This window comes from Carcharodon carcharias, chromosome 4 (assembly GCF_017639515.1).
Source record: "Carcharodon carcharias isolate sCarCar2 chromosome 4, sCarCar2.pri, whole genome shotgun sequence".
Lineage (NCBI taxonomy): Eukaryota > Metazoa > Chordata > Chondrichthyes > Lamniformes > Lamnidae > Carcharodon > Carcharodon carcharias.
Window position 1 is genome coordinate 201,994,533 of NC_054470.1, and position 15,256 is coordinate 202,009,788.

General features: G+C 46.2%; 1 protein-coding gene across 1 annotated transcript in view; it reads right to left on the reverse strand.

The window, feature by feature from the left end:
- cplane1 (ciliogenesis and planar polarity effector 1) overlaps positions 1-15,256 on the reverse strand; it is a 217,567-nt gene that overhangs the window by 170,495 nt on the left and 31,816 nt on the right. Inside the window, exons 12-14 of the mRNA XM_041185379.1 lie at positions 12,338-12,447; positions 5,740-5,904; positions 4,573-4,681 (exon numbers count right to left, since the gene is read on the reverse strand). Of these exons, the coding sequence (XP_041041313.1) occupies positions 4,573-4,681; positions 5,740-5,904; positions 12,338-12,447 (384 nt within the window). The remainder of the gene's footprint in view (positions 1-4,572; positions 4,682-5,739; positions 5,905-12,337; positions 12,448-15,256) is intronic.

Below are 15,256 nucleotides of genomic sequence, written 5' to 3' on the forward strand. Positions count from 1 at the left end.
AACATCACCCAAATCCACATCTGCCTCAGCTCAACTGCTGCTGAAACCAACCTTTGTTACCTCCAGACTTGACTATTCCTAACGCACCCGAGTCAGACTTCCGGCTTCCACTATACATAAATTGAGATTGTCTAAAAGTCTGCTGCTCCAGTCTAACTCGCACCAAGTCCTGTTCACCTAGCAGCTATACTCATTAACCAACATTGGCTTCCAGTCAAGCAATGTCTCAATTAAGAATAATAGAATTATTACAGCACTCCGTGCTATCAGTCTGTGCCAGCCCCCTGAAGAGCTACCCAGTCCTGTCCTCGTATCCCTGAACATTTTTTCATTTCACATAATGATCCAATTCTCTTTTGAAAGCCACGATTGACCCTGTCTCCACCACACTCTTAGACAGTGCATTCCAGATCCTAACCAATCGATTGACCCTGTCTACCCCACACTCTCAGACAGTGCATTCCAGATCCTAATCACTCGATTGACCCTGTCTACCCCACACTCTCAGGCAGCCCATTCAAGATCCTAACCACTCGATTGACCCTGTCTCCCCCACACTCTGAGGCAGTGCGTTCCAGATCCTAACCACTCGCTGTGTGAAAAACCCTTTCCTCATCTCGCCACTGCTTCTTTTGCCAATGTCCTCTAGTTCTCAATCCTTCCACTGATGGGAATAGTTTCTCCCTATCTACTCTGTCCAGACCCTTCCAAGACTATGTACACCTCTATAAAATCTCCTTTCAGTCTTTTCTTCTCTAAGGAGGACAGCCCCAGTTTCTCCAATCTATCTATGTAACTAAATCTCTCATCCCCAGAACCATTTCTGCACTCACTCTAATGCTACCACATCCTTCCTAAAATGTGGTTCCCAGAACTGGACACAATACTCCAGTTGAAGGTGAACTAGTATTTCATAAAGGTTCTACATAAATTCCTTGCTTTTGTATTCTACCATGCCATTTATAAAGCCCAGAATACACTAGGAATCCTGCGATGAATAACTCACCTCCTGACTCCCCAAAGCCTGTCTACAAGGCACAAATCAGGAGTGTGATGGAATACTCCCCACTTGCCTGGATGAGTGCAGTTCCCACAACACTGAAAAAGCTGGACACCATCCAGGACAAAGCAGTCCACTTGACTGGCACCCCATCCACAAACATTCACTCCCTCCACCACCGATGCACAGTAGCAGCAGTGTGTACCATCTACAAAATGCACTGCAGGAATTCACCGAGGCTCCTTAGGCAGCATCCTCCAAACCCACGACCAATATCATCTAGAAGGGCGAGAGCAGCAGGATAGATGGGAACACCACCACCTGGAAGTTCCCCTCCAAGTCACTCAGCATCCTGACTTGGAAATATATCACCGTTCCTTCACTGTCGCTGGGTCAAAATCCTGGAACTCCCTCCCTAACAGCACTATGGGTGTACCTACACCACATGGACTGCAGCGGTTCAAGAAGGCAGCTCATCACCACCTTCTCAAGGGCAACCAGGGATGGGCAATAAATGCTGGTCCAGCCAGTGAAGCCCATGTCCCATGAGTGAATTTTAAAAGTATGCTTTAATAATCGCTCTCTCAATCTGACTTGCTACCTTCAATAATTTTGCACATATGCACCAATGTTCCTCTGCTCCTGCACCTCCTTTAGAGTTATACCCTTCGTTTTATAATGTCTCTCCATGTTCTTCCTACCAAAATGTATCACCTTGCATTGACTCATAGACGTCTACAGCACAGGAGGCCATTCAGCCCATTGTGTCCGTGCCGGTCAACAAAGATCTGACTACACTAATCCCATTTTCCAGCGCTTGGCCCCATAGCCCTGGAGGTTATGGCAACGCAAGTGAATATCTAAATGTTTCTTAAATGTTATGAGAGTTTCTGACTCAAACGCCCTTTCAGGCAGTGAGTTCCAGACTCCCATCATCCTCTGGGTGAAAACATTTCTCCTCAACTCCTCTCCTCGCCTTCTACCTCTCATGCACTTCTCTGGATTAAACTTCAACTGCCACTTGTCTACCCATTCCCACCAGCCTATGTCCTTCTGAATTCTATCACTGTCCTCTTCATAATTCACAATACTTTCAAGTTTTGTGTGATTTGCATATTTTGAAATTGTGCCCTGTACACCAAGGTCTAGGTCATTAATATGTATCAGGAAGAGCATAGGTCCTAACATCAATCCCTGAGGAACTCCACGATAAACCTTCCTCCAATCCGAAAGACATCTATTAACCACTAATCTCTGTTTCCTGTCACTCAGCCAATTCCGTATCCAAGTTGCTACTGTCCCTTTTATTCCATGGGCTGTAACTTCGCTCACAAATCTGTTGTGTGGCATTGTATCAAATACCTTTTAGAAGTCCATCGACACCACATCAACAGCATTACCCTCATCAACCCTCTCTATTACCTTTTCAAAAAACACCAGCAAATTAAAAAACAACTTGTATTTATACAACACTTTTAGTTACCACGAGACGTCTTCAAAGTGCTCCACAGCTAATGGAGGATATATTTTGGAAGTGTAGTCACTGTTGTAATGTATGAAACTAATTTATGCTCAACAAACTCCCACAACCAACAATATCATAATGAGCAGATAATTTTGTTTTTGTGATGTTGATTGAGGGATAAATATTTACCAGGACACCAGGGGTAACTCCCCTGCTCTTATATAAAATTATGTCATGGGATCTTTTCCATCCACCCAAGCAGGCAATGGGGCCTTGGATTAATGTTCCTTCTGAGAGGCAGCCCCTCTGACAGTGCAGTGCTCCCTCAGTACTGCACTGAAAAGTCAGCCTTGATGAATGGACCCTGAAGTGGGCCTTGAACCTGGAACTTTGTGATTCAGAGGTGGGTGTCCAACTGAGTCACAGCTGACACCAGTTAGTTAAATCCTCTGACTTCCTTAATTAATCCCTATTTGCCTGCGTGACTGTTAATTTTGTCCTGAATTGTAGTTCTGTCTTCATGGAGGAAGGCACAAATAACCTCCCAGAAATACTAAAGAACCAAAGGTCTAGTGAGAAGGAGGAATTGAAGGAAATTTGTATTACTAAAACAATAGTGCTGGAGAAATTAATAGGACTGAAAGCCAATAAATCCCCTGGGCCCAATAATCTAAATCCCAGGGAACTAAAGGAGGTGGCCATGGAAATAGTGGATGAGTTGGTTGTTATCTTCCAAAATACTGCAGGTTCTGGAACAGTCCCGAAATATTGGAGGGTGGCAAATGTAACCCCACGATTTGAAAGATGAGGAAGAAAACAAGGAACCACAGACCGGTTAGCCTATCCTTAGTAGTAGGGAAAATGCTAGAGTCTATTATAAAAGATGTGATAAAAGGACACTTGGAAAATGTCAACGGGAATAGACAAAGTCAACATGGATTTATGAAAGGGAAATCATGTTTGACAAACCAGCTGGAGTTTTTTGAGGATGTAATCAGCAGGATAGATAAGGGAGAACCAGCGGATGTGGTGTATTTGGATTTTCAGAAGGCTTTTGATAAAGTCCCACATAAAAGGTTAGTGTGTAAAATTAAAGCACATGGGATTGGGGGTAATACATTGGCATGGATTGAGAATTGGCTCGTAGGCAGGAAATGGAGTGTAGGAATAAATGGATCTTTTTCGGAGTGACAGGTGGTGTCTAGTCGGGTACCACAGGGCTCAGTGCTTGGGCCCCAGCTATTCACAATATATATCAATGGTTTGGATGAGGGAACCAAGTGTAATATTTCCAAGTTTGCTGATGACACAAAACTAGGTGGGAATGTGAGTGGTGAGGAGGGTGTTAAGAGACTTCAAGGCGATTTGGACAGGTTCAGTGAGTGGGCAAATACATGGCAGATGCAGTATAATGTGGATAAGTATGAAGTTATCCACTTTGATAGGAAAAAGAGAATGACAGAGTATTATTTAAATGGTGATAGATTGGGAAATGTTGTACAAAGGGATCTGGGTGTCCTTGTATATCAATCACTGAAAGCAAACATGCAGGTGCAGCAAGCAGTTAAGAAGGCAAAGGGTATGTTGGCCTTCATTGTGAGAGGACTTGAGTACAGGAGCAAGGATGTCTTACTGCAGCTGTAAAGGGCCTTGGTGAGACCACACCTGGAGTACTGTGTGCAGTTTTGGTCTCCTTATCTAAGAAAGGATATACTTGCCATAGAGGGAGTGCAGTGAAGGTTCACCAGACTGATTCCTGGGATGGCAGGATTGTTATATGAGGAGAGATTGGGTCAACTAGGCCTGTATTCACTGGAGTTTAGAAGAATGAGAGGGGATCTCATTGAAATGTATAAAATTCTGACAGGACTAGACAGACTCAATAAACTCTTGACAACACTCAGTTAGACCATGTGTGCCTTCAGGCACTGGGACATCTTGCACAACTTGTCATTTGGCTGCATCTATTCCCTTGTCTCCTCAATTTCAAATCCTTCCATGGCTTCTCCTCTCCCTATCTCTAATCTCCTCCAGGCCTACATACCCTCCCGCTATCTGAGTTGCTCTGTTTCTGCCCAAGCAATGAAAGCAGACAGGGTTTCCTCACCTCGCACTGTACTGTGACGCAGGCGCTGCTGCAGTGACTGGTATTTATCCCTGAGAGGCACTCGAACATCTTCCACACTAGGAAAAGCCCTGACCAGGATTTCAGCAACCTACAGCAAACAGGACGAATGGTAGAGCAGGTTAGGCAGGAAAAAGTGTGCTGCAAAACATTCCATCAGCTTACAGCTCGCAATGATATCCCTGCGGCCAGCCTCCATTCTGTTTATCATTCACTCATGGGACGAGGGCGTCGCTGACTGGGCCAGCATTTATTGCCCATTCCTAATTGCCCCTTGAGAAGGTGGTGGTGAGTCGCCTGGAGGGGAACTTCCAGGTGGTGGTGTTCCCATCTATCTGCTGCCTTTGTCCTTCTAAGGGTGGAGGTGGTGGGTTTGGAAGGTGCTGTCGAAGGTGTCTTTGCAATGCTTCCGTGCATCTTCCTGCTACTGTGCGTCAGTGGTGGAGGGAGTGAATGTTTGTGGATGGGGTGCCAATCAAGCAGCTGCTTTGTCCTGGATGGTGTCGAGCTTCTTGAGTGTTGTGTGAGCTGCACTCATCCAGGCAAGTGGGGAGTATTCCATCACACTCCTGACTTGTGCCTTTAGATGGTGGACAGGCTTTGGGGAGTCAGGAGGTGAGTTACTCACTGCAGGATTCCTAGCCCCTGACCTGCTCTTGTAGCCACAGTATTTATATGGCTGGTCCAGTTCAGTTTCTGGTCAATGGTAACCCCCAGGATGTTGATAATGGGGGATTCAGCAATGGTAATGCCATTGAATGTCAAGTGGAGACATATATTCTCTCTTGTTGGAGATGGTCATTGCCTGACACTTGTGTGGTGTGAATGTTACTTGCCATTTGTCAGCCCAAGCCTGGATATTTTCCAGGTCTTGCTGCATTTGGACATGGGCTGCTTCAGTATCTGAGGAGTCATGAATGGTGCTGAACATTGTGCAATCATCAGCGAACATCCCCACTTCTGACCTTACGATGGAAGGAAGGTCATTGATGAGGCAGTTGAAGATGGTCAGGTCTAGGACAGTACCCTGAGGAACTCCTGCAGTGATGTCCTTGCCTCTCTGCCCTCCCCCAAGGGTCTTTCTCTCCCTGCCCTTCCCCAGTTACCAATCATGTGCTTATAATGTTTTGTTCAGATGCATGCTCCTACCTTTCTGACTGGAGGCAGCTCGCTAACTAAACTGAGGATGATGTCCTGTATGAGCTCCTCTACATTCATGAACCGAGCAAAAGGCAGCATTCGACAGGCCCAGCCCAGGGAATTCAGGCAATGGTCAACCACAGCAGCATCATACTCAGCTGTCACCTCATAATCCTGAAAACACATCAAACTCAACAGTGTGATCAATAGCAATAACTAGTCCACTCTCTAGAAAGTTAGTAATATTTAGCGAGATATACCGTCTTACATAAAAGTAACTTTGTCACATGTTCCTCATCTTTCTAAATATATTAGAAACCCCTCTCTTCTTCTTCATTTGTTCACGGCATGAGAGTGTTGCTGGCAAGGGCACCATTTATTGCCCATCCCTAATGAACCACTAATGGACCAGCAGAAATGCACTGTCTGTTGTGAGAATGAAATGTTGCTAACCAGACCGTCTGGACACAGCTGTATTAACATCCACTCAGCCCGCACTCTGGACTAGACCGATCCCAGCAACCTGGAATCCAGCTGTGACCAGGTGGCATTGCTCAATGGCAACTGGAAAAGTTATCCATAAGACTGCAAGCATCAGGTCAATCAGGAGGCTGTAATCGATCACTGATAACAAGCGGAAATAGTGATCCACTGGGACTGTGGTAAAGGGAGGAGAATGATCCACTGGGACTGGAGGGGTGGTGATTCACTGGGACTGGGAGGGGTGGTGATTCACTGGGACTGGGGCTGGTATTGGTCCACTGCAAATGGGGATGATGATGATCACTGGGACTGGGGTGGATGGTGAACCACTGGGACTGGGATGGGTGATGATCCACTGGAACTGGGGCAGGAAGTGATCTACTGGGGCTGGAAAGAATGGTGACCAACTGGAACTGGGGCTGGTAGTCATCCACTGGAACTGGAGCAGGTGCTGATCCACTGGGTCTGGAGCAGGTGGTGATCCATTGGGACTGGAAAGGATGGTGGTGCATTGGGACTGGAGGAATGGTGATCCACTAGGGCTGGGGCTGGCAGTCATCCACTGAAACAGGAGCAGGTAGTGATCCACTGGGACTGTAGCCAGTGTTGATCCACTGGGGCTGTGGCCAGTGTTGATCCACTGGGGCTGTGGCCAGTGTTGATCCACTGGGGCTGTGGCCAGTTGATCCACTGGGGCTGTGGCCACTGTTGATCCACTGGGGCTGTGGCCAGTGTTGATCCACTGGGGCTGTGTGGCCAGTGTTGATCCACTGGGACTAGAATAGATAGTGATCCAGTGGGGCTGCAGTGGGTGGTGATCCAGTGGGCCCGAGGCAGGGGGTGTTGATTTATTGGGGCTGGAAAGGGTGCGATCCAGTGAGAAAGGGCTGGGTGGCAATTTAGTGGGGGGTGGAATGGGTGGTGATGCACTAGGGCTGGAGGTGCTGGTGATCTACTGGAGCTGTAGGGACAGGAGCAAGATCAGCTGGTCCATGTTGATCTACTAGTCACCAACCCCTCCAGCCTGTTACTCCACCAGGCGGGTGTGACAGGGCAGCTGTGAGCACAGTGAGAGGGAGGGCAGGAGCTGAGTTGCTTTAAATGTAGTAAAGCGGCTCACAAAGATAATGTCAGCTGCCACCTTAAATGTCCTTCAGCACAGATAGGGAGACCTGGGAACTCCCAAAGTGAGAGGCTGCTACTTGTTTATGATCATAGACTTGGACCCCATGTCTCCTTCCATTCATCCAATCATGGTGAATCAGAGCCCTCAGTTCAGTGTGGGCATGCTCTGTATTGCCTCTGTGAAAGGCAATAAACGCCAAGCCTAACTCGTGCTGCAGCTCCAGGGTTTAAATTATCACACTGGGGGATGGCTCTGTCAGTGTTATAGAGCTGTTTCTGCGCTAAGTTACACAGGGCTCAGCTGGCAGCTACCAGGACACAAGTCAGCATTCTAACAAGCTACAATTGAACAAACAAAGCTCGTGACGCTTGCCCAAAATACATGCTTGGAGGGGGTGGTGATCTGGCGAAACCTGAGGGGGGGTGGTGATCTAGTGGGGTTGGAGATCCAGTAGGACTGAAAGGGGTTGTGATCCAGGGTGATGGTGACGATCCTCTGGGCCGGGGGCGGGTGGTGGGGGGGGCGATGATCCAGTGTGAATGGAGCAGGTGGCCATTTACAGTGAGAGTGTGAGAGAAATGGCGGGGCCATTTATAGCAAGAGGGTGCGAGAAGCAGCAGGGCCATTTACAGTGAGAGTGTGAGAGAGCAGCAGTGTGGGGAGTGACTGCAAGAGGAGCAGGGCCTTTGAATGAGAGAATGAGAGAAGAGTGTGAGACCATTAAAGAGCGCGAGAGGGAAAAGAGCACGGAGAGTAGCTGATTGGTGAGTCGGATTTATGAGTATTTCTAGTCTTTAAAGTAAAAGTAAGGTCTTTAGTTTATGTTTAGATCTCTAGTCTTTTTTCTCTTTTTCTTGAAGATAGCTTGTTAAGTATAACACTGGTATATATAAAAAATTATTATAATAAACTGTAATGAGTGGGGATACTAAAGTAATTAATTAATAAATTGAATAAAATAGAATAATAATGACCGGATGGGTGATGTGTTGCTGCTGCAGCAGGTGGGAACTGCTAGACACCAAGGTGATCCAGAGCGAACACATCTGTAGCTTGAGGACCTTCAGATCCGACTCGAGGAGCTGGAGTCCGAGCTGCAGACATTGTGCCACATCAGAGAGGGGGAAAGTTACCCGGACAGTTTGCTCCAGGAGACAGTAAAACACTGTCAGATTAGGTAATTCAAATTTGGTCTATGATCAGGGACAGGAGGGTGTGACTGCAGGTGAGGCACGTTTAGGGACCCAGGGGGTAGCATTCAAGTAGCCCCAGTCCCTGCAACTGTCCAACAATTACGAAGTTCTTGCAAGCTGTGTGGATGAGAGCGGGGACTGCAGGGAGGATGAGCGAACTGACCATGGAATCATGGTACAGGGTGTCATTCAAGTGGGGGAAGGCAATAGGAATGTAGCAGTGGTAGGGGACAGTATAATGATAAGGATAGATACTGTTCTCTGCAGCCATGAGCGTGAGTCCCGAAGGCTGTGTTGCCTGTCTGGTGCCAGGGTTAAGGACATCTCCTCAGGGCTGGAGAGGGACTTGGAGTGGGAAGGGAGGGATCCAGTTGTCGTTGTCCATGCTGGTACCAACAATATTGATAGGACTAGAAAGGAGGTTCTGCTGAAAGAATTTGAATAGTTAGGAGCTAAATTAAAAAACAGAACCTCCAAGGTAATAATCTTGGGATTACTACCTGAACCACTGGCAAACTGACATAGGGTAAATAAAGTCAAGGAGCTAAATGCATGGCTGAAAGATTGATGCGGGAGGAATGGGTTTCAGTTCATGGGGCACTGGCACCAGTACTGGGGTAGAAGAGAGCTGTTCCATGGGACGGGCTTCACTTAAATCATGCTGGGACCAGTGTCCTGGTGAATCGAATATCTAGGGCTGTAGAGAAGGCTTTAAAATAAATAGAGGGGGAAAGGTTCTGGAAAGGGGGTACGTAGGCTAACAAAGCAAAAGGACATGGCAGCATTGCAGGGTGGATGGTTAAGTAATGATACCCTGAGTGTGACAGGAAGGGACAGAGTGCAGAAACATAAAAAACAGCAGCAAATAGAATCGAAAGGAAAAAAATGGCAAAAAGGCAAAATTAATGGCTCTTTACTGAAATGCACATAGTATTCAGAACAAAATAAATGAATTAATGGCACAAATAGAGGGTAATGGGTATGATCTTATAGCCATTATGGAGATGTGGTTACAAGGAGATCAAAGCTGGGAACTAAATAGTCAGGGTTATCTGACTTTTCGAAAGGAAGGGGTGGTGGGGTAGCTTTGTTAGTACGAGATGGAAAGATGGAATAAATATGATAGCAAGAAAGGGTCTTGGATCAGAAGATGTTGAATCCACATGGGTGGAGGTAAGAAATAAGAGGAAGAAGACACTGATGGGAGTAATCTACAGGCCCCCTAACAGTCGCTATACTGTAGGACAGAGAATAAATCGGGAGATAATGAGGGCATGTAAAAAAGGCAGTACATTAATCATAGGTGACTTTAATCCTCATGTAGATTGGGAAAATCAAATTGTCAGAGGTAGACATAAGCAAGAATTCATAGAGTGTATTTGGGACAGTTTCTTAGAACAATATATTGTGAATCCAACCAGGGATCAGGCTCTTTTGGGTCTGGTAATGTGTAACGAGGCTGGTTTAATAAATGATCCCCTAGGAAACGGTGACCAAAATATAGTAGGATTTAGCATTCAATTTGAGATTGAGCAACTTGGGTCAGAAACAACTCTGCTAAATTTAAAAAAGGTAATTACAATGGAATGAGGGCAGAGTTGGCTGGAGTGGACTGGGAGAGGAGTTTAGCAGAAAAAATGGGTGATGAACAATGGCAGATGTTTAAGGAAATAGTTCATGACCCACAACAAAGATATATCCCAGAGAGGAAGAAGGATTCGAGGAAGGGGATAAACCAACCACAGTTAACCAAGGAAGTTAAGGACAGTATTAAATTGATAGAAAAAACAAACAATATGGCAAAAATTGCTGGTAAGCCAGAGGATTGAAAAAGTTTTAAAAACCAACAAAAGGTGACCAAAAAAATTACAAAGAGGGAGAAAATAAACTTTGAGGGTAAACTAGTAAGGAATATAAAAACGGACAGTAAAAGCTTCTTTAAATATACAAATAGGAAGAGAGAGACCAAAGTGAACATAGGCCCCTTACAGAATGAGACTGGGGAAATAATAATGGGGAACCAGGAAATGGCAGAGGAGTTGAATAAATACTTTGCTTCAGTCTTCATGGTAGAAGACACTAATAGCATTCCAAAAATACTAAATAATCAAGGGGCAAAAGGAGGTAGGAAATAAATACAATAACTATCACGAGAGGAAAAGTACTAGGAAATCTAATGAGGCTAAAGGCCGATAAGTCCCCAGGACCTGATGGGCTGCATCCTAGCATTAAAGGAAGTAGCTACAGAGATAGTGGATGCATTGGTAGTAATCTTCTAAGAATCCTTAGATTCTGGAAAAGTCCTAGCAGATTGGGGAATGGCCAATGTAACACCTCATACAAAAAGGAAGACAAAAAACAGGTAACTATAGGCCAGTTGGTTTAACATCTGTCTTTGGGGAAATGTTAGAGTCTATTATAAAGGATGTAATAGACAGCATTTAGAAATGCATAATATAATCAAGCAGAGTTAGCATGGCTTCATGAAGGGGAAATCATGCCTGACAAATTTTTCAGAATTCTTTGAGGAGGCAACAAGCAGGATAGATAAAGGGGAACCAGTAGATGTAATATATTTGGATTTCCAGAAGGTGTTAAGAGCCCATGGTGTTGGGGGTAGTATATTAGCATGGATAGAGGAATGGTTAACTAATAGAAGACAGAGAGTTGGAATAAGGGGGGCATTTTCAGGAGGGCAACCTGTAACTAGTGGAACACCACAGGGATCAGTGCTGGGGCCACAATTATTTACAATATATGTTAATGACTTAGATGAGGGAAGTGGATGTACTATCGCCAAGTTTGCAGATGACACAAAAATAGGTGGGAAGGCAAGCGGTGAGGGTGACACAAGAAGTCTACAGATGAATATAGACAGGTTAAGTGAATGGGCAAAAACTTGGCAGATGGAATATAATGTGGGAAAGTGTAAGGTTAGGCACTTTGGCAGGAAGAATAGAGGAGCTGAATATTATTTAAATAGAGAAAGACTGCAGAAAGCTGCAGCACAGAGGGATTTGGGGGTCCTCATGCATGAATCACAAAAAGCTAACATACAAGTTCAGCAGGTAACAGGGAAGGCAAAGGGAATGTTGGCTTTTATTTCAAAGGGAATGGAGTATAAAAATATAGAAGTTTTGCTAAAACTACACAAGGATCCAGTTAGACAACACCTAGAATTTTGGTCCCCTTATCTCAGGAAAGTTATACTGGCATTGGAGGCAGTCCAGAGAAGGTTCACTAGGTTGATTCCGGGGCTGAACGGGTTTTCTTATGAGTAGAGGTTGAGTAAGTTGGGCCTGTACTCATTGAAGTTTAGAATAATGAGAGGTGACCTTATTGAAACATATAAGATTCTTAGGGGGTTTAACAGGGTAGATGCTGAGAGGTTGTTTCCCCTTGTGGGAGGGTCTGGGACCAGAGGGCATAATCTCAGAGTAAGGGGGTGTCCATTTAAAACAGAGATGAGGAGGAATTTCTTCTCTCAGAGGCTAGTTAATCTGTGGAATTCTTTTCCACAGAGGGCTGTAGAGGCTGGGTCATTAAGTATATTCAAGGCTGAGGTAGACAGATTTTAAATCAGTAAGGGAATCAAGGGTTATGGGGAAAAGGCAGGAAAGTGGAGTTGAGGATTATCAGATCAGCCATGATCTCAATGAATGATGGAGCAGACTTGATGGGCCAAATGGCCTACTTCTGCTCCTAGGTCTCATGGTCTTATGGTTATCCAGTGAGCAGGTGATGATCCACTGGAACTGGAGCAGGTGGTGATTCACTGGGGCTAGAGCAATGGCAGGGTGAGTACCTGGGGGGATCTGGTATTGTCTCTGGCTGCTTGGTACTTGCGGCAGCTCTCACTCAGCCGGTCACGGACATGGAACATCCAGCACAATCCACAGAGGTCCCGAAAGGAGCCTGTCAGGAAAAGATAGGATGAATTTTACACAGTCAGCCTCCAGCCAGCTCTGCAACAGCTCACTACAGCTCCTAAACAAATCAAATGCTCCTGTTAACATTTCCCAGCTTGGACAGACTGGGGTCAGGGTGGGGGTGTTGGGGTTGGGGGGGTGGGGTGGAGGAGGTGGTTGGCTGTTTATATTCAACGTCCCATGTTCCACCTTCTTTACCACCCCAGCCCTCCGTCTCCCCATTCCCTCCTCTCACTGTCCTGCGTTCCTTTTCCCATCTTGCCTCACCCTGCTCTTCTCCCCGCTTCACCCTCCCGTCTCCTCCTCCACCACCCCTCCCTTTCCCTGATTACTTCCTTCTTGCTCTTCACGTCAACACACCAACCATTTTCTGGTGTTCCTCAAGCTTGCCTGTCATTCTAGTGTCTGTAACTGGGAGGCAGCACAACAGGAACACCATCCCTTTGGAATCATGGCAAGTTCACTAGTTTCGGGACTGGCGCAGTAGAGGTGGGCTTGACAAGCCAAATGGCCGCCTCCTGGGCTGTCACGATTCTATGATTCTCTTTGTTCCTCTCAGTATAGAGAATTCCATGCTGAATTTCTCTGGAACAATCCAACCAATTCTACCCCCTCTATAATATAAACAGAAAATGCAGGAAATATTCAGCAGGTCAGGCAGCATCTGAGGAGAGAGACAGAGTTAGCGCTTCAGGTCAATGACATTTCATTTGAAGAGTCCCACTCCTCCGAGGCTCAGAATTTGACAGTGAGTAACTCACCTCCTGACTCCCTAAAGCCTGTCCACCATCTCCAAAGCCCAATAACACTCAAGGAGTTTGACACCATCTAGGACAAGGCAACCCGCTTGATTTGTACATCATCCTTTAAACATTCACTTCCTCCACCACTGACGCACAGTACCAGCAGTGTGTAGCATCTACAAGATGCACTGCAGCAAGGATCCGTCGATAGCATCTGCCACACCTGTGACCCCTACCACCCAAAGATAAGAGCAGCAGATACATGGGAATACCACCACCTGCAAGTTCAAAAAGTTAGCGCATCACCACTTCCCAAGGGCAATTAGGGATGGGCAACAAATGCTGGTCTTGCCAGCGATGCTCATCTCCCATGGAAGAATAAAAAAAAACCTTCCTGAAGCGTTGAGACCAGAACTGGATGTAACTGGATGTAATACCCAAGGATGTGGTCTAACCAGAGCTTTATAAAGGCTCAGTGTAACTTCACCTTCACCAGCTCTGAAGAAGAGTCATACGGACTGGAAATGTTAACTCTGTTTCTCTCTCCAGAGATGCTGCCGGGCCTGCTGAGTTTTTCCAGCATTTGCTGCTTTTAGTTCAGTGTAACTTCCCTGTTTTTGGGCTAAATACCTCCTTTTTCAAATTTATTCATGGGACGTGGGCTTCGCTGGCTGGGCCAGCATTTATTACCCATCTCTAATTGCCCTTGAGAAGGTGGTTCTAAGCTGCCACTTGAACCACTGCAGTCCATGTGGTGTAGGTACACCCACAGTGCTGTTAGGGAGTTCTGAAATTTTAACCCAGTGACATTAAAGGAACGGCGATATATTTCCAAGTCAGGATGGTGAGTAGTTTGGACAGGAACTTCCGGGTGATGGTATTCCCATGTCCTTCTAGATGGTAGTGGTCATGGGTTTAGAAAGTGCTGTCCAAGGAGCCTTGGTGAATTCCTGCAGTGCATCTTGTAGATGGTACACACTGCTGCTCCTGGTGGAGGGAGTGAATGTTTACGGATGGGGTGCCAGTCAAGCGGGCTTGCTTTGTCCTGGATGGTGTGAAGCTTCTTGAGAGCTGTTGGAGCTGCACTCATCTAGGTAAGTGAACACTCCTGACTTGAGCTTTGTAGATGGTGGACAGGCCTTGGGGAGTCAGGAGATGAGTTACTTCCCACAGGATTCCTAGCCGCTGACCTGCTCTTGTAGCCACAGTATTCATACGGCTAGTCCAGTTCAGTTTCTGGTCAATGGTAATGCCACTGAACATCAAGGGGCGATGGTCAGATTCTCCCTCATTGGAGATGGTCATTCTCTGACATTTGCCACTTAGCCCAAGCCTGGATTTTGTCCAGGTCTTGCTGCATTTGGACATGGACTGCTTCAGTATCTGAGTCGTCATGAATGGTGCTGAACATTGTGCATTCATCAGTGAACATCCCCACTTCTGACCTTATGATGTAAGGAAGGTCATTGATGAAGCAGCTGAAGATGGTTGGGCCGAGCACACTACCCTGAGGAACTCCTGCAGTGATGTCCTGGAGCTGAGATGACTGACCTCCAACAACCACAACCATCTTCCTTTGTGCTCAGTATGACTCCAACCAGTGGCGAGTTTAACCCCTGATTCCCATTGACTCCAGTTTTGCTATGGCTCCTTGATGCCACACTCGGTCAAAAGCTACTTTGATGTCAAGGGCAGTCACTCTCACCTCACCTGGGGAGTTCAGCTCTTTTGTCCATGTTTGAACCAAGTCTGTAATGCTGAGTGACCCTGCTGGAACCCAAACTGACCATCAGTGAGCAGGTTATTGCTAAGCAAGTATCGCTAAAGAGCACTGTTGATGACATCTTTACTGATTTATCAAGTCCAAGATCCACATTCTTGCTAACCATTCTCAATATGCCCTGTCACCTTAAAAGATCGATGCACACGATGGACAGGTCCCCCTGTCCTCCTCCCTGCAGCAGCTAATGCTTTCTAGCTGAAAGTCAGGCTCCCAGACTGTGTTTCCACTGTTGTAGGAACATGTTGAACAGGGGACACGGCATGGTTCAG